The sequence below is a fragment of the Xiphophorus couchianus genome, chromosome 15 (assembly GCF_001444195.1).
Source record: "Xiphophorus couchianus chromosome 15, X_couchianus-1.0, whole genome shotgun sequence".
Taxonomy (NCBI): domain Eukaryota; kingdom Metazoa; phylum Chordata; class Actinopteri; order Cyprinodontiformes; family Poeciliidae; genus Xiphophorus; species Xiphophorus couchianus.
The window spans coordinates 5,135,992-5,151,266 of NC_040242.1; the positions used below are offsets into that span (position 1 = coordinate 5,135,992).

The 15,275-nt window shown below is 50.6% G+C and overlaps 1 protein-coding gene across 12 annotated transcripts in view; it reads left to right on the plus strand.

Annotated features, from left to right (window-relative positions):
- The window catches only part of myo6a (myosin VIa), a 29,536-nt gene extending 14,795 nt beyond the window's left edge, over positions 1-14,741 (plus strand). For 2 of the 12 annotated variants that reach the window (XM_028040883.1, XM_028040882.1), the window contains 22 exons: positions 11-83; positions 158-285; positions 1,144-1,239; positions 1,321-1,491; positions 1,833-1,871; positions 1,947-2,040; positions 3,491-3,621; positions 3,697-3,774; positions 3,940-4,069; positions 4,615-4,705; positions 5,303-5,453; positions 6,711-6,919; positions 8,316-8,394; positions 8,712-8,872; positions 9,458-9,496; positions 10,142-10,177; positions 10,465-10,503; positions 11,541-11,644; positions 12,186-12,317; positions 12,639-12,665; positions 13,275-13,493; positions 13,929-14,741. In XM_028040883.1, the coding sequence (XP_027896684.1) occupies positions 11-83; positions 158-285; positions 1,144-1,239; positions 1,321-1,491; positions 1,833-1,871; positions 1,947-2,040; positions 3,491-3,621; positions 3,697-3,774; positions 3,940-4,069; positions 4,615-4,705; positions 5,303-5,453; positions 6,711-6,919; positions 8,316-8,394; positions 8,712-8,872; positions 9,458-9,496; positions 10,142-10,177; positions 10,465-10,503; positions 11,541-11,644; positions 12,186-12,317; positions 12,639-12,665; positions 13,275-13,493; positions 13,929-14,128 (2,427 nt within the window). In that variant the 3' untranslated portion in view covers positions 14,129-14,741. The remainder of the gene's footprint in view (positions 1-10; positions 84-157; positions 286-1,143; positions 1,240-1,320; positions 1,492-1,832; positions 1,872-1,946; positions 2,041-3,490; positions 3,622-3,696; positions 3,775-3,939; positions 4,070-4,614; positions 4,706-5,302; positions 5,454-6,710; positions 6,920-8,315; positions 8,395-8,711; positions 8,873-9,457; positions 9,497-10,141; positions 10,178-10,464; positions 10,504-11,540; positions 11,645-12,185; positions 12,318-12,638; positions 12,666-13,274; positions 13,494-13,928) is intronic. The other 10 variants (XM_028040884.1, XM_028040887.1, XM_028040889.1 and 7 more) reach the window with 10 other exon arrangements.
- Positions 14,742-15,275: the final 534 nt, after the last annotated feature.

Consider the following 15,275-nt stretch of genomic DNA (forward strand, 5'->3'; position numbering starts at 1 on the left):
TGCTCTGCAGGAACAAGAGCTGTACCAGAAGGAGGGGCTGGGGGTCAACGAGGTTCACTACGTGGACAACCAGGACTGCATCGGTAGGTCCCTCTGGACGGCCTGCAGCTGCTGCTTCCTCCTCCTCTTCATCAGGGCGTCTCCTCTGTCTCTGCAGACCTGGTGGAGGCCAAGCTGGTGGGCATTCTGGACATCTTAGACGAGGAGAACCGCCTGCCTCAGCCCAGTGACCAGCACTTCACCGACACGGTTCACAACAAGCACAGGAACCATTTCCGCCTCACGGTGAGTCCTGCTGCTTCAGCTGAAGCCTGGAACCAGTGGCTTGCTAAGAACGCCCTGCCAGCTCACAGACCCTCATGGATAATCACAATATCATTGGGGAACGAACCGCACTTTGCCTAGAAAGTCCGGATCGGTTGGTGAGGTGTGAACCCTAGACGACCTCTGACCTCTGGTCCTCCAAACCTCGGTCTGGGTTCGGTTTGAATGTGAACGCGAAGTGGACCGGAGACCGATCCAAAGGCAGGAAGTGGACTACAGCGAAGGGCATTCTGGGTAAATACAGCCAAAGCTAATGTGCTAGCTTAGCACTAGCAGCAGAAATGGCTCCTGGTCTTCAGCCAAAGACTAAAGAGAAATCCTCCAACCACTTAAATCTGACGCCTCCATCTTGTTTCCATCTGGTGAAACAGGAAGTTACTCTCAGTGTCTTCAGAGGTTTTTGTGTGGTATCCTTCAGTGGTTCTTGGTGCAGCGCCCCCACAGGCCAGGAGGGGAACAGGTTGGTTTGACTCAGAGAACCACAGCAGCTGGAGGTGGAGCAGATGGTGGAGTTCTGGTTCCAGTAGAACCGGGTCTACCGGACCGTCAGGAGGGAAACAGACTTAGAGGCCTGAAAACGACTAGAAGCTGTGATCATTTAAAGATGAGTTTAGTTTCTTGAAATAATAAAAGTCTTTTATCTCCACATCCAATGATCATCTGGTGAAGGAAGTACTTTGTGTTTTCAAAATAAAAGACCTGAATGTTACTGCTTAAATTCTCTAGTCTGAACTGGAACCATCTGTAGATGAAATCTGTTCAGTCTGTTCTGGTGGTTCTGGGAAAACGTCCTGATGACTCTGTCTCTGTGTCCCGCAGATTCCCAGGAAGTCCAAGCTGGCCGTCCACCGGAACGTCCGGGACGACGAAGGTTTCATCATCCGCCACTTCGCCGGAGCCGTGTGCTACGAGACGGTGGGTTGAGCAGAGGAGCCTGGTCCGGCTGCCTGGTCGGACCCCTGCAGGGTCTGATCGTGTCCTCGTGTCTCTCATCAGACCCAGTTTGTGGAGAAGAACAATGATGCACTGCACATGTCCCTGGAGAGCCTGGTGAGCGAGTCCAAGGACCGCTTCGTCCGCCGGCTCTTTGAGAACGCCGCCAGCAGCCGAGACACCAAGCAGAAGGCCGGGAAGCTCAGCTTCATCAGCGTCGGAAACAAGTTCAAGGTGAGAAGGACGCCGAGCACGACCTCTGACCCACTGCGCTCCGTCGCCCACCCTGACCTGATGGGCTTTGATAGGCTCTGGTTCCTGTCAGCTCCTGTGTTTCTATGGTAACCGCATCCTGTGAATGCTTGCGTGTCCTCGATGTGTGTGAGACTCTGATAGCAGCTTTCAGAGTTTAGTGTTGCCGGTCGGTGGGCCAAATGTTTCACCACCCTGACCCGGTTTGACCCGAAGCAGCTTCAGCGTGAGACCAGAAAATAAATCAGATCGTCGCCTGAATCCAGCAGAGATGTGGTCATGAACCGACTGCTTTAATGACAGAGCTCCTGTTTCTCCTGCAGATGCAGCTGAATATTCTCCTGGACAAGCTGCGCAGCACGGTGAGTCATGTTCCCCTGCAAGGCTGCTGGTTCTGGTTCTGCTCACTGGGTCTGACTGATCCGCTTCTCCTTCAGGGTTCCAGCTTCATCCGCTGCATCAAACCCAACCTGAAGATGATCAGCCACCAGTTTGAAGGAGCTCAGATTCTCTCCCAGCTGCAGTGCTCCGGTACGAATCGCTGGAGCTCCTTCCTGTTTCTGGGAGCTAGCAGATGATTAGCTTTAGCTTAGCATGGAGGGAAGACAGCTGGAGCTCCTTCCTGTTTCTGGCAGTATCTGCTTCGCTGATGATTGGCTTTAATTGACTCAGCATGCAGAGAAGACGGCACAAGCTCCTCTAATTAGCATCAATCAGATTGTTCTCCACAAGCAGCTGAGAACATTTTCATCTCCTGCAGCTAGAGAGGATTGAGGCTCTGCTTCACTTTCAGATTAAAGGACTAACTGGACCAGCACCTCCTGGTGAGTTTAAGGAGAGAAGCTCCTTCAACATGTAAAACCTGCAGGCCCAGGGTTTGGAAACGCTGCCACAGGCTGACCGAGCCTCTGAGGGACACGCCACAGAGCGAGGCCCCACACACTCCCTCTGAGTGGGTGGTGGTCCTGCCCTGACCCTCAATGTCAGGTGTATTTCTAAAGCACTTTAAAAACAAATATTCACTGCTCCAAAGTGCTGTACTGTATTCATAAAACACATCAGAATACAACTCAGATTAAAATAGACAGGACATGTAAATTACATTGTCAGGCCTTAAGGAAAAGCTAAAGAATAAAAATGAGTTTTAAGAAGTGAGCACATCCAGTGTTAAAGTTGCTCCACAGATCAGCAGCAGTGACGGCGAACCCGGACTCCTCTGCTTTTCAGGCTGGTTCTGGGAATATGTAAGAGAAATGTATTATTAGACCCAAGAGTTCTAGAGACAGATTGGTTATGAAGAAGGTCTTGAAGATAATCTGAATCTAGGCCATGTAGAGTTTTAATAACCAATAAAAGGATTTTAAAATCAATCTGATAAACTGGCAGCCAATACAGAGAACTGGTACTGGAGTTATGCGCTCTGGTTTCCAGGTTCCAGTTAAAATTCTTGCTGCGGCATTTTGAATCATTTGGAGATGCTGTAGAGAAGATTGGTCCATATTTTGATATAATGAGTTGCCGTAGTCTAAACGTGTAGTGATGAAGGCGTGGATACGTTTCTTTTAGACAGAAGCTGGATTTAATTTTGCTAAAAGATTTTTAAAAAGCATCAAACTGTCAAAATGGCACCGAGATTTCTAACAGAGCAATGATACAAGGAGCAAAGGAACCAAGAGTTTTAGCAGGTTTACTAATAAGGCTCTTTGGTCCAAACAGAATAACTTGAGTTTTATTTTGATTCATGTGAAGAAACTTTTGGTTCATCCATTGCAAATCATCAGCAAACAGTAAAACGAGATATAACATTTCTTAAAAATATGTCCAAGAGGCAGCAAATACAAACTAAAACGACCAGGCTGCAGCTGCGGTGCTGGTCGTTCATGTCACATGAGAAATAAAATGGAAAGAGCCCGATTGCGAACGGATTGGCTGCCTGAAGGTTCAGACATGTTGAGATTCTGTTCTGGGCCGTGTTCTGTAGGAATGGTGTCGGTTCTGGACCTGATGCAGGGCGGCTTTCCCTCCAGAGCTCCTTTCCATGAACTCTACAACATGTACCAGAAGTACATGCCGCCCAAGCTGACCCGCCTCGACCCGCGGCTCTTCTGTAAGGTGAGTTCTTGAAGCTCTGGACCGGAACCGGGCCCTGGCGGCTGATTTTAAGAACCTTGTGTTTTTCTGTTGCAGGCTTTGTTCAAAGCTCTGGGACTCGACGAGAACGACTACAAGTTCGGCCTCACCAAAGTGTTCTTCCGCCCTGGAAAGGTGAGACATCCTTCCTTCCTTTCTGCACCAGACCAACCGATCTGCCGATCAGAACCGAGCCTGTTGGCTCTGGAGGCCCGTCTTCACCAGAACATCAGACAGCAGCATGACAGTCAGGCTCTCAAAGAGAGCAGAGACGTTACTTACTATTCTGACTGATTCCAGTTCGCAGAGTTTGACCAGATCATGAGGTCCGACCCGGAGCACCTGGCGGTGCTGGTCCAGAAGGTCAACAAATGGCTGATCCACAGCCGCTGGAAGAAGGTCCAGTGGTGCGCTCTGTCCGTCATCAAGCGTAAGCAGCTTCATCACCTTCATCACATTTCATCGTTTCTCTGAAGCGTTGCTTCTTTACTGCCGGCAACGTTCTCCCATCCACACCAATCAGTCGTTTCTGGTTCATCCTCCTGCTCTCGGACCAGAACCTCAAGAACTTCTGAGCCGATTCAGATCATGACAGAAAACTGGAAACCTGTGGATTTATAAATGCTGACACTAATCAATCCATCATTGATCCAGGCTGAGATTATTCACAGTAATGAAGAGGCGCAATGATTCTGTTGGTCAGAACCAACCAGGACTGGTCCAGAACTGGGTGGTTCTGGTTGGTTCAGGTGGTTGCTGCACCATCTGATGTAGCATCAGGACTTTAAAAATCTTTTGATTTTTGTTTCCGGCTCTCAACATATTTACTCCATTGCAGTTTCATATCTGAACCACTAGATGTCTCCACCTGGTGGACTCTGGGCCTTTAACTTCCCATTCTCTGCGGTTCTGGTTCTGGTGTCGTGTCCGGTTTGGGTCCAGTTGTTTAAACTGGTTCCTGTCTGTCTGTTACAGTGAAGAACAAGATCCTGTACCGGGCCGGCGCCTGCATCACAATGCAGAAGATGGTCCGCATGTGGCTCTGCAGGAAGAAGCACAAGCCTCGGTAGGTTACACTTCCTGTTCTGCTTCCTGTCCTCAGTTAGCAGCTTCCTCCTCAAGCTCTCTGACCGCCACGCTCCCTCCACTTCATTATCCGTCACTCCCCAGCCGCCGCCACCAGCGGCGGCGTTCTGCTCGTTGCGTACTTTGCGTGTGACGGTTCCGGGCGGCCGATCCGTCTGATTAGAACCGTTTGGAGCACCGTTTCCTTCATCATCTCTGACAGCCTGCTGATCTGTGCCGAGCGGCGCCGTCAGGGATTACTGGAGCGACGACGACTGCAGGAAATTCTGCAGTGATGGACGGATCAGGTCGCAGTCGGAACCAGAACCGCTGGTTCAGAACCTCATGACTCAAACGGCAGACTGGGAGCCGGACCCATGGCGGTTGATCCAGTTGGAGGTTCTGGTGGATCGTATCGGTTCTTTGTGTCATGAACACTTCTGGGTGAACTTTGACCTGAAGCCAAACTTGACAAGGAGAAGAAGAAATCTGTTCAAAATGATGAGAGTTGGAATAATGGCGCGTCGCCCTGCTAGCCGGCCCGCTAGCTGACCCGGTTCCTGTGGTCCTGCTAACAGACCCGGTTGTGTGTCCGCAGCATCGACGGGTTGGTGAAGGTCCAGAACCTGAGGAAGAGGATGGGCCGCTTCACGGAGGTGGTGGGGGGCCTGAAGGAGGGAAAGCAGGAGATGAGCCAGCAGATCCAGGAGCTGGAGAACTCCATCAACGCCCTGATGCTGAAGATCAAGGTGAGGTTCTGCTGGGTCTGGTGGTTCTGGTGGGATGGCAGCACATTTGGGCCAGTTGTTGTTGTGTGAGCCCATCCATAGAAGCATATACAGTGAACCCTGGCTATTTCGCGGTTCACCTTTCGCGGTCTCGCTGCTTCATGGATTTGCATCGTGCATTGTGTTCTGCATTCTGATTGGCTAAACAGTCTCTCTGCTTCTTCTCTACCTGTGTGTCAACAACGTTGTGGTTTAATATGTACACGTACGTAAAACAGCTTGCATAATCTGTTTTATGCAGATTATGTTTAACATAATCTGCATAAAACATATATTTAACATAATCGATGGTGGCATGTCGGTTTATAAGAATCTTTTTGCCCAGAAGAAAAAAGAGCGACAACATCTACAGATAACTATGTTCTTCTCTCGAAAAAACACACCTGCACCGCGGGCTTTAGAAGAAGAAAAAAACCCGCTACAGAGCGGAGTCAGGATGCAGCGGCTCAGTCAGAAGAGCAGTGAAATACACGGGAGTCACTATTTGTCCTACTGTACTTTGTTGGGGTTTTTTTCAGAATCATTTTTTATTTTCTCCCGTTCTGATCCAATGACTGGGGTCGCGGTGGGGCGGCGCTGATCTCTGCAATTCGGGCACGGGAATCCGCCTTCAGTTCGTATTGATGATTAAAATGATTATTTTACAGTACAGTAGTTATTTGTAAAAAAAAAAAAAAAAGGTTTATACAGTACTTTTATTTGTTCTTTGGTTTCAATGTATTATGGAGTATTTCATTGTATAATAATTGTAAAAAAAATAAAGGTTATTACTTTTCGCCCATCACGGCTTCTTTTTGGAACGTAACCCCCGCGAAAACCGAGGGTTCACTGTATATCCAGTTTTCTCTCTTCAGTCCTTTCCGGATCAGATGGCGCAATAGAGCCAACTTTTGGGCATGGTGGTTTGCCGTAGTTAGCAGCTGCTAACAGCTGATGACGATAAATGTTCTGGCAGAATCCGGGTTTTAAATAGGCCGTTCTACTGGCTCTGACGGGCTCATAGTGCCGTGAATGATGGCTGTACGGACGAACTTTGTCATCCGTACAGCGTTGTCATGGAAATGACAGCTGCTCATAAATATTCATCCACTTTAAGGTGACGGCTTAACGAGGGTGGAAACCATGGCAGCCCTGACCATAAAGTCAGATGTAGACCAGCCAAATCCTCAGCTTGAAGTTTCTGAACCTGACCTCTGACCCTCTCTGCCTGCGTTCCAGAGCACCATGATGAGCCGCATCGACATCGACCACGAGTACCAGGTTCAGGTGAAGCGGTCGGAAAAGCTGCTGATGGACCTGCAGAACAAGAAGAAGGAGGAGGAGGAGCGCGAGCGTCTGCGCCGCATCCAGGAGGAGATGGAGCGCGAGAGGAAGAGGAGGGAGGAGGAGGAGCAGCGCCGCAGGCAGGAGGAGGAGGAGCGCCGCCTGTAAGTAGGAACATCCAATCGCAGCGCAGCTCCACAGTCTGTTGGGGTAATCTGATTACTCTGGATCAGTTCAGACTCAGCTGAGCAGAAATACATTTTCCTGTCGGCCCGAAATTTTTGATGCAGAAAAACTCAGAAATATTGGAAAGCTTTATTATATTTCCCGCTGCGGCGGCTCTGTGCTGGCGGGTCCGGTTCCCCAGAGGCGGGCGGTCCCAGTTCTGCTGCTGACGATCTAGGTTGGTCGGAAGGGTTGAGCCTCTTCTGGTTCCTCCCTGGCGCCTGATGATCCAGAGGTGCAGAGCCGGGACCCAGCGTTAGGAGCCCTCCCCCTCCTGTGGCGGCGGCGCTCTGCATGCGGGTCACGGCCCGCTGCAGCCTGGGAGTCTTTAGCAGGACTGATGGGAGCCGTCGTGTTCGTCACAAGCCGCCGCTCACTAATGTCGCACATTAGAGACGACAGGCTGAGCTTTATGGCTCGCTCCCCCTGCGCCGCGCGCTGAAGGTCGCAGCCTGCTGAAGGTCGCGGCCTGAGACGTGCAGCCTTCATCTGCACGTTTCCCAGCAGAATGACCTTCAGCCGTCCTGATCTCAGATCTGCAGCGGTGGAAATCAGTCAGCAGACTGGACAAAGTTTCAGTAGAATAATTCTGTTTTCAATAAAAACATTTTGATTTCATCTGAATCTAACTGAACCCCAAATCAAATATTTCTTCTGATGAATTGTCTAAATCGGTTCTTCTGTCTTGGTTTCTGTGCAAATTGTGACATTTTCATCTAAATTTAATCCTGAAAATTTGGCCTAAGGGTATCTCAGTGCTGCCCTCTTTGGGTTGGATGGTGGTACCGCAGGTGATATTATGTGGTATAAAACTCACTCAGACAAGCCCCCTGGTGGACAGTCAGGATTTGGGCTAGCGAGCGGGCGCGCGTGTTTCTCAGCAAGTTGCTAGTTTCTTTTATGAAAGTTATGAACATGTTGCTTGTCAGACTTTTCTGAAACTGACATTCCTAGGGTGTAGCGGTTCAAGCTGACCATTAGGGGGCGCTGTGTCCGGTTTGAGTCACATGTTCATAACTCATGTTGACAACAGCTTCGTCACTGGACTGATGGACGTCCAGATGTCTTCCAGTCCAAACTGCTAGCAGAGGAGCTGTGGCGGCTGAATTTACTGATTTAGCTTGTCTAGCTCCGGAACATCCACAGTTCATGAGCAAACGCCAAGATAACATTTCAGTAAAAACCCAGAACATTCTGTCCACCGTTTCTCATCCGCTCGGCCCCGTCAGGTTCTCCAGTGCGTGTTGATCGTTGGGGAACGTCTCCGAAGTGGGACCCGGGACTTCTGCAGAGATGGATGAACTTCCCTCTTGCCTTCTGTCTGTTCCTCTGTAGGAAAGCAGAGATGGAGCTGAAGAGGAAGCAGGAAGAGGAGGAAAGGAAGAAGAGGGAGGAAGAAGAGAGGCGGCTGCAGGTTGGTGTTTCTTCACACCAGCGCTGGATGAGTTCGCTGAAGGTCATGTGTGAAACTAGAGTTCCTCCAACATTGCTCAACCTGAGCAGCAGCATTTAAAAATATTTAATATAGCCTGGATCTCATTCAGACAGCGGCCTTTTGCTAGCATTCCTGCTAACCCTGTTAGCTGCTAAGTGCTAGCAGTCCTGCTAACCCTGTTGTAACAGGAAGTGGAGGTGGATAGACATCCACAGAAACAGGAAGCAGGCTCTTCCTGGTTCCACCTGCTGAGGGACCATCTGGACCAAATAATCCAGATTGTAATCCGTCCCCAGGCGGAGCTGGAGCTGCAGCTGCAGGCGGAGCGGGAAGAGGAAGTGGCGCGGCAGGCGGTGCTGGAGCAGGAGCGGAGAGACCGGGAGCTGGCCATGCGGATCGCCCAGAGCGAGGCGGAGCTGATCCCCGATGAGACGCTGAACGACTCTGGACTGCGCAGGTACCCTGACCTTTGACCTCTAGGCTCAGGAAGCTCACAGTGACCTGCTCTGAACAAATCTATTTCCCGGTGTACAACAACCTGGACCTTGGTTTATTTGGATCCCCACTAGCCATTTTCATAACGGCTATTCTTCCTGAGCTCAGGAGGAAACTAACGAAGTTCCACCATGTTTATCGATGTTCTTCTTCTCTGGTGTTTATTGTGTTCTTCTTCTCTGGTGTTTATCGATGTTCTTCTCTGGTGTTTATCGGTCTTCTTCTCTGGTGTTTATCGATGTTCTTCTTCTCTGGTGTTTATCGATGTTCTTCTTCTCTGGTGTTTATCGATGTTCTTCTTCTCTGGTGTTTATCGATGTTCTTCTTCTCTGGTGTTTATCGATGTTCTTCTTCTCTGGTGTTTATCAATGTTCTTCTTCTCTGGTGTTTATCGATGTTCTTCTTATCTGGTGTTTATCGATGTTCTTCTTATCTGGTGTTTATCGGTGTTCTTCTTATCTGGTGTTTATCGGTGTTCTTCTTCTCTGGTGTTTATCGATGTTCTTCTTCTCTGGTGTTTATTGATGTTCTTCTTCTCCTGTTCCAGTAACGGCTCCTCCGTTCCATCGTCTCCAGAGAGAGCAGCGTAAGATCCTCAGACTTAACCTTTCTGATTAACCCTGGCTCTTTCTGACCCCTGACCTCTGACCCCTGCATGCTGTAACAATCTAACAGAACCTCCTCATTTCCTACTAGAACCTTTTCCGACCTGATCAGCACCAGTTCTAGTCTCCAGACGGTTCAGAACCAGAACAGTCCAAACATAAGCTGCAAATTGTTAGAATCTCCGTGTTTGAATCCAGGTTCTGATTGTCTCAACAAGCTGGTTCCAGTTCAGAACCGGGTCAGAACCAGGGCTGATTCTGGAAGGAACCCAGCAATAGACGATTGGGTCGACTTCCAGAGAACCAGGTCTGGCCCCGTCCACCGCCGTAGAAGAAGCTTCATTGGGTGACATCAGAGACAGCTGAGCTGTGGTTGGTTCTGATGGACCCGGTTCTGCTGGGTCCAGCTTGGTGGCCAATAGGAACCAGTGAAGGGTTCTGGCCCGGTTTCAGTAGGAACTGGTTCAACTGGTGACCAGTCCGACTTCCTCGGATTGGAGCTGATGGATCAATGATGGATCAATATGGATCAATGATTGATCGCCTGATTGATCACCTGGGAGGAGAATGGCTCCTCCTCTTCGTCGCTCCTCCTCTTCGTCGGCTCTAACTCTGACTCTCTCCAGTCTGCAGGTCGGCGCCAAGCTGAAGAACTACACCATGTAGGTTCCTCTCACACACCTGCTGCACCTGCAGCAACACGTTCAGGTGTCCTGCAGCATCTGGCCCGGTCCGTATGGACCAGAACCGGATCAGAACCAGTTAGAAAACCTGAACTGGGTCAGAAACTGGGTTTGGTTCTGGTTCTTCTGGGTAAACTGGGAGTTTGTTGGCCTCTTCTTCTTGGGTTAATTTCACATTGAGAGCAGAAACTAGTTTCTTCTTCTTGGGTTGAAATGTGTCTAAGCTCCGCCCACATCCTGCTAACCCGGCCCATCATGCTTTGCAGGGAGGAAATGGCGAAGGAGATGACCGAACTTCTGGCCCGGTGGGTAAAATCCGTCCATCGGAACCAAATCTCTCCGATCTCTCTATGATTCGGATCAGATCGCTAATCAGAACCAGGTGATCCAGATTGATCCAAACCTGCCAATGAAGAAGAAGGTTCTGGACCTGCGACCCATTGGTGGAGGAAGTTCAGATGTTTGGAGAACCGGGAATTGCTGCTCGGGTCTTATTCCCGCTCACACCTCCAGAACCGCCAGAACGTCTGACCCGAAAGATCGCCCGGGTTGGGCGTGAATTACAGTGCCACCAGCGGGCCCTTCCTGGTACTTCCAGGTTTCTGATGAAGAACTTTAAGGTCCAGAACCAGCAGAGGTCCGGTCCGGTCCAGGTGGTTTCGCTGATCTGCGCAGCTGGATGAAGACGAAAAAATGGATCTCCTGGTTTCTGATGCAACGACAGAAATCAAAATTTTAAATTAAAATTAATCAAATTCCTTAATTTCCAATATTAAAAGTCGCCGACGGTTCACAGATGGATTCTGCTCACTCTGTCCGCCAGACCCTGGGTTCTACTGGTTCTACTGGGTTCTACTGCATGCAGTTCTTTCTCCTCTCCTCCACTTGGTGTGTTTCTTACCCGTAACCCTGTTCTGTTTGTAGAACTGGACTCTGATTCCACCTTTGTGCTCCTGATGGAGTTGGGTTCACTGGGCGTTCACTGGGAGTTCACTGGGAGTTCTGGTTCACCAAGTGTTATGGCTCCTGAAGACTAGAGTGTTGATCCAGAGACTAAAAGGTCTGAGGAGCAGATAGTCCAGATTCAGATCCGGTTCCTGCAGCTGAGGACTGAGTCCAGATCCAGGTTAAGAACCAGAACCTTTTGGACCCGGTCAGAACTTCTGCTGGTCCAGAACTCTTTACTTCTTTTTGGACCAGAACCGTGATAAGAACCAGTTTCAGTGGGAAACTCTCAGTGAACTCGGCTCCTCTGGATCTTCGGCGTTCAGGCGTTCCTCCTCCTCCTCACCTGCACGTCTTCGTCTCACTTCCTGTTTCTTGTCTCTGCTTCCTGTCCCAGAGGGCCGCAGGTTCAGGCCAACAAAGCTGCTGCTAACGCCAAAAAGTTTGAGTTGAGCAAGTGGAAGTACGCCGAGCTGCGGGACGCCATCAACACATCCTGTGGTGAGTGACCCGGATCCAGATGAGATCTGGATCCGGGTTCATGTTTAGATCCAGATTGAAGTTCTGATCTAGTTCTGGGTCTGGGTCCATCAACACGTTCTGTGGCGAACAACACAGATCCAGAAGTTAATTGATTTTATGGTGAGGGCAGGATGAGGGGCGGGGCTGTTGGGTGAGGGCGGGGCTATTGGACGAGGGGTGGGGTTGTTGGGTGAGGGCAGGGCTATTGGACGAGGGGTGGGGTTGTTGGGTGAGGGGTTATTGGGCTACTAAACTGTTAGATCGGTTTTCAGAATCTAATTTAAAGTATTAAACGGTCAGAACCAAGCAGCATTGGGTCGGTGCTGACTGAGGTCTCAGGGTTGGTGAGCAGCTAAAGAGACAATGACCTTCAGGGAGGATCCAGTCGGCTGGTTCTGTTGGGTCCAGAGTGTATTATGGATCAGATCTGTCACGTTAAATTCTAAACCAAACCCAGTGAACCTCCCTGAGTGGGTGAGCCCAACAGAACCGGGTCCTGACCCGTCCTCCTCTCCCTCAGACATCGAGCTGCTGGCGGCCTGCAGGGAGGAGTTCCACCGGCGGCTGAAGGTGTACCACGCCTGGAAGGCCCGGAACAAGAAGAGGAACACCGAGACGGAGCAGCGGGCGCCGCGCTCCGTCATGGACTACGGTACGCCGCTTCTGTTCTGGTTCTGAACCGGTTCTGGTTACACCAGCTCCTCAGATCTTCAGCTGAAGGTTCTGTTGGTCAGGAAACATCAGAACCTTCTAGCCACCTGAAGGTTCCGATCCAACTAGTTTCCTCACAGAGATTCTGGTTCTGAACAGGAAGTTCTGATGTTTCTGCCCCAAACAGGAAATGGATTTATGTCAGACTTTCAAAATAAAGCTCCTGAGCTTCTGCAGGTTCTGGTTCTGTGTCAGGACCAGAACCTGTCAGACCCGTTTGGGTCGGGCAGAATCGTCTTCATCCTGTGTCTCCGTGTTTCAGATGTTCCGTCTGCAGCCAAAGAAACATGTAAGTTCTGTAGAACCCGAATAACCTCCACTAACCTGCTGGTTCCGCTGGATCTGCTCCTAACTGGGCCTACTGGGACCGCTGGTTCTGCTTCTAGCTGCTCTGCTTCCTAGAGGGAGGGGGGGGCAGGGTCTCTGGTCTCCATGGCGACCAGACAAAGCTCATCAGAACCAGAACCTGGCTGGACCTTTGTGTTCAGATCCTGGTCAGAGAGGTACTGGTTCTGATCTGTTGTACTGCTGGAGGAAGATGTTCTGGTGGTACCGGTCCACACTGGGTCCAGAACAAAGTGTGATCGAGCAGAACCCGATCAGAACCTGAGTGGATCCAGCAGGGAGGGAAGGTCCTGTTGGACGCGTCTCAGGTTCTGGTCCTCGACTCTGCTCCATCAGTGAAGTTCTGACCCAGCTGGTTCTGATCCAGCTGGATTTGGACTTGCTGGTTCTGCAGAACCTTTTCTGATTCTTCCCACATTCTGCATCTTCTGGTTCTGGATCTCGTAGCGGCCTGTAGGCCCTGATAGACTGGGGCGTCTGGTTCCGGTCCAGTTGGTTCTGGTTCTGGTCCATCTCCATGTCCTGTTGCCTCTAACGTCTCTTGTCCAATCAGCAGCCCAGCAGAGTTTGGCCCCGCCCCTCCCGGCGCGGCAGCAGGAGCTGTCGGCCAATCGGCAGCAGCGTTACTTCCGCATCCCGTTCATCCGGCCGGCGGACCAGTTCAAGGAGCCGCAGCAGAAGAAAGGCTGGTGGTACGCGCACTTCGACGGCGCCTGGATCGCCCGACAGATGGAGCTGCACCCCGACAAGCACCCCATCCTGCTGGTGGCAGGTCAGTGGGCGGGGCTAACGGGGTCACGACCTGCAGGGTGAATGGCGGCATTCATATACATCTTGTTGTCGTTGGTTTCTGGGTTGGGACTTGGTGATGCAGCAAAGGATCGTGGGTAGTTGAGCTCAAGCAGCGTAGAAGCGAGGCACCTTTATATGGAGCGAAGCATGCTAGCATGATTAGCAGCTCCAGTTAGCGATGCTCTGTTCTGTTTCTAGTTGCTGCAACAGCGCCCCCTTCAGCAGTTGACGCCCTGAGCTTCCACCTATTGGTTCTATGTTGCCGATTTCTAGAACTGGTCCTACAGATAAATGATGACCCGGTTTTCCAGAAGGGGATTTAATCTCTGCAGCAACAAAGACCTTTCGTCTGTTTACAGGAACTCGGGGACATTTGGACCACTGGTTCTGTCTAATGGTTCTGGTTCTGCTGCAGGGAAGGACGACATGGAGATGTGCGAGCTGAGCCTGGAGGAGACGGGTCTGTCCCGGAAGCGCGGCGCGGAGATTCTGCCCCGACAGTTCGAGGAGATCTGGGAGCGCTGCGGCGGCGTGCAGTACCTGCGCAGTGCCATCGAGAGCCGCCAGGCGCGCCCCACCTACGCCACCGCCATGCTGCAGAGCCTGCTGAAGTGACGGGGCGCGCCGCCGCTCCCGACCTGCAGGAGGAGCTAATCCTACTAGCCGATTTTAACGTCTGCAGGCTAACGGAGGCTAACGTGCTAACTCAGGCTAACAGGCTAGCCGCTGCAGTCGGACCTCCACACCTGGAATATATCATTCCTCTAATCATGCATTCCTGATTTATTCCGATGAAGCGTTCCCACCCGGAAGTGGGCCGATGACCCGGTCCGATCCGGTCAGTTCTGCTGGGCCGGAGCGGCGGCGTGAGGCGGAGCCGCTCCTCATCCTGATTGATGCTCGTTTCCGTTCTGGCCGAATGTTTTCCAGACGTGATTAATTTGTTGAATGAATCTCGTTTTTCCTGTTTCTGTTTGATTTGGGAATGTTGTATCCTGGAGCGGCTCTGACATCACTTCCTGTTCAGCTCTGACATCATTTCCTGTTTGAAAAGGAAAATGAAACGATTATGCAACAGCCGAGACCGGACGCTCCGGGATCTGCTTCCTCCCAGACTGTGACGCTCCGGAGTGGATCGACCGGAAAACGAGTTTATTTTTGGGAGAAAGTTTCTACTTTTGTGGCTCCGAATGAGAAGCAATAAAACATGCAGGAATCAAACCGGCAACCTGTCTGTTCTCTGCTAAAAACCCGCAGGAGGAGCCGGGTCAGAACCGGCAGGTCCAAACGGCATCGACATCCAGCCTGAACTGGGCCGTCGGGTCGGAATGTTGATGCTGTTAGGAAAGGAACCAGAACCGGTCCAGGAGGTTCTGATCCGCGTCTCTGACCCTGATCTCTAACAGTTGAATAAAGTGTTTCCTGTTCTACTTCCTGGTTCTCTTCTTGTTCTACTTCCTGGTTCTCTTCTTCCACTCCTAACAAGCTGAAACACAGACTTGAGAAAAACAGAAATATTTATTCAACATTTCAGCTAAAATTCAAATAAAATAAATAAAAGGTCCAGTTTGAGTCACCAGGCAAAACCAGAACCAGAACCCAGCAGCTGCTTTTATGATCCTCCAGGAAATAAAATGGAAACCATCAAGAGACGAAGCTAATTCTGTCCTGGTCCAGATAAACTGACCGGGTCAGAACCTCAGAATCAACTGTGGACCAGTAACACCTAGCCCAATAGTTCATTTGCTGAACTATTACTTTG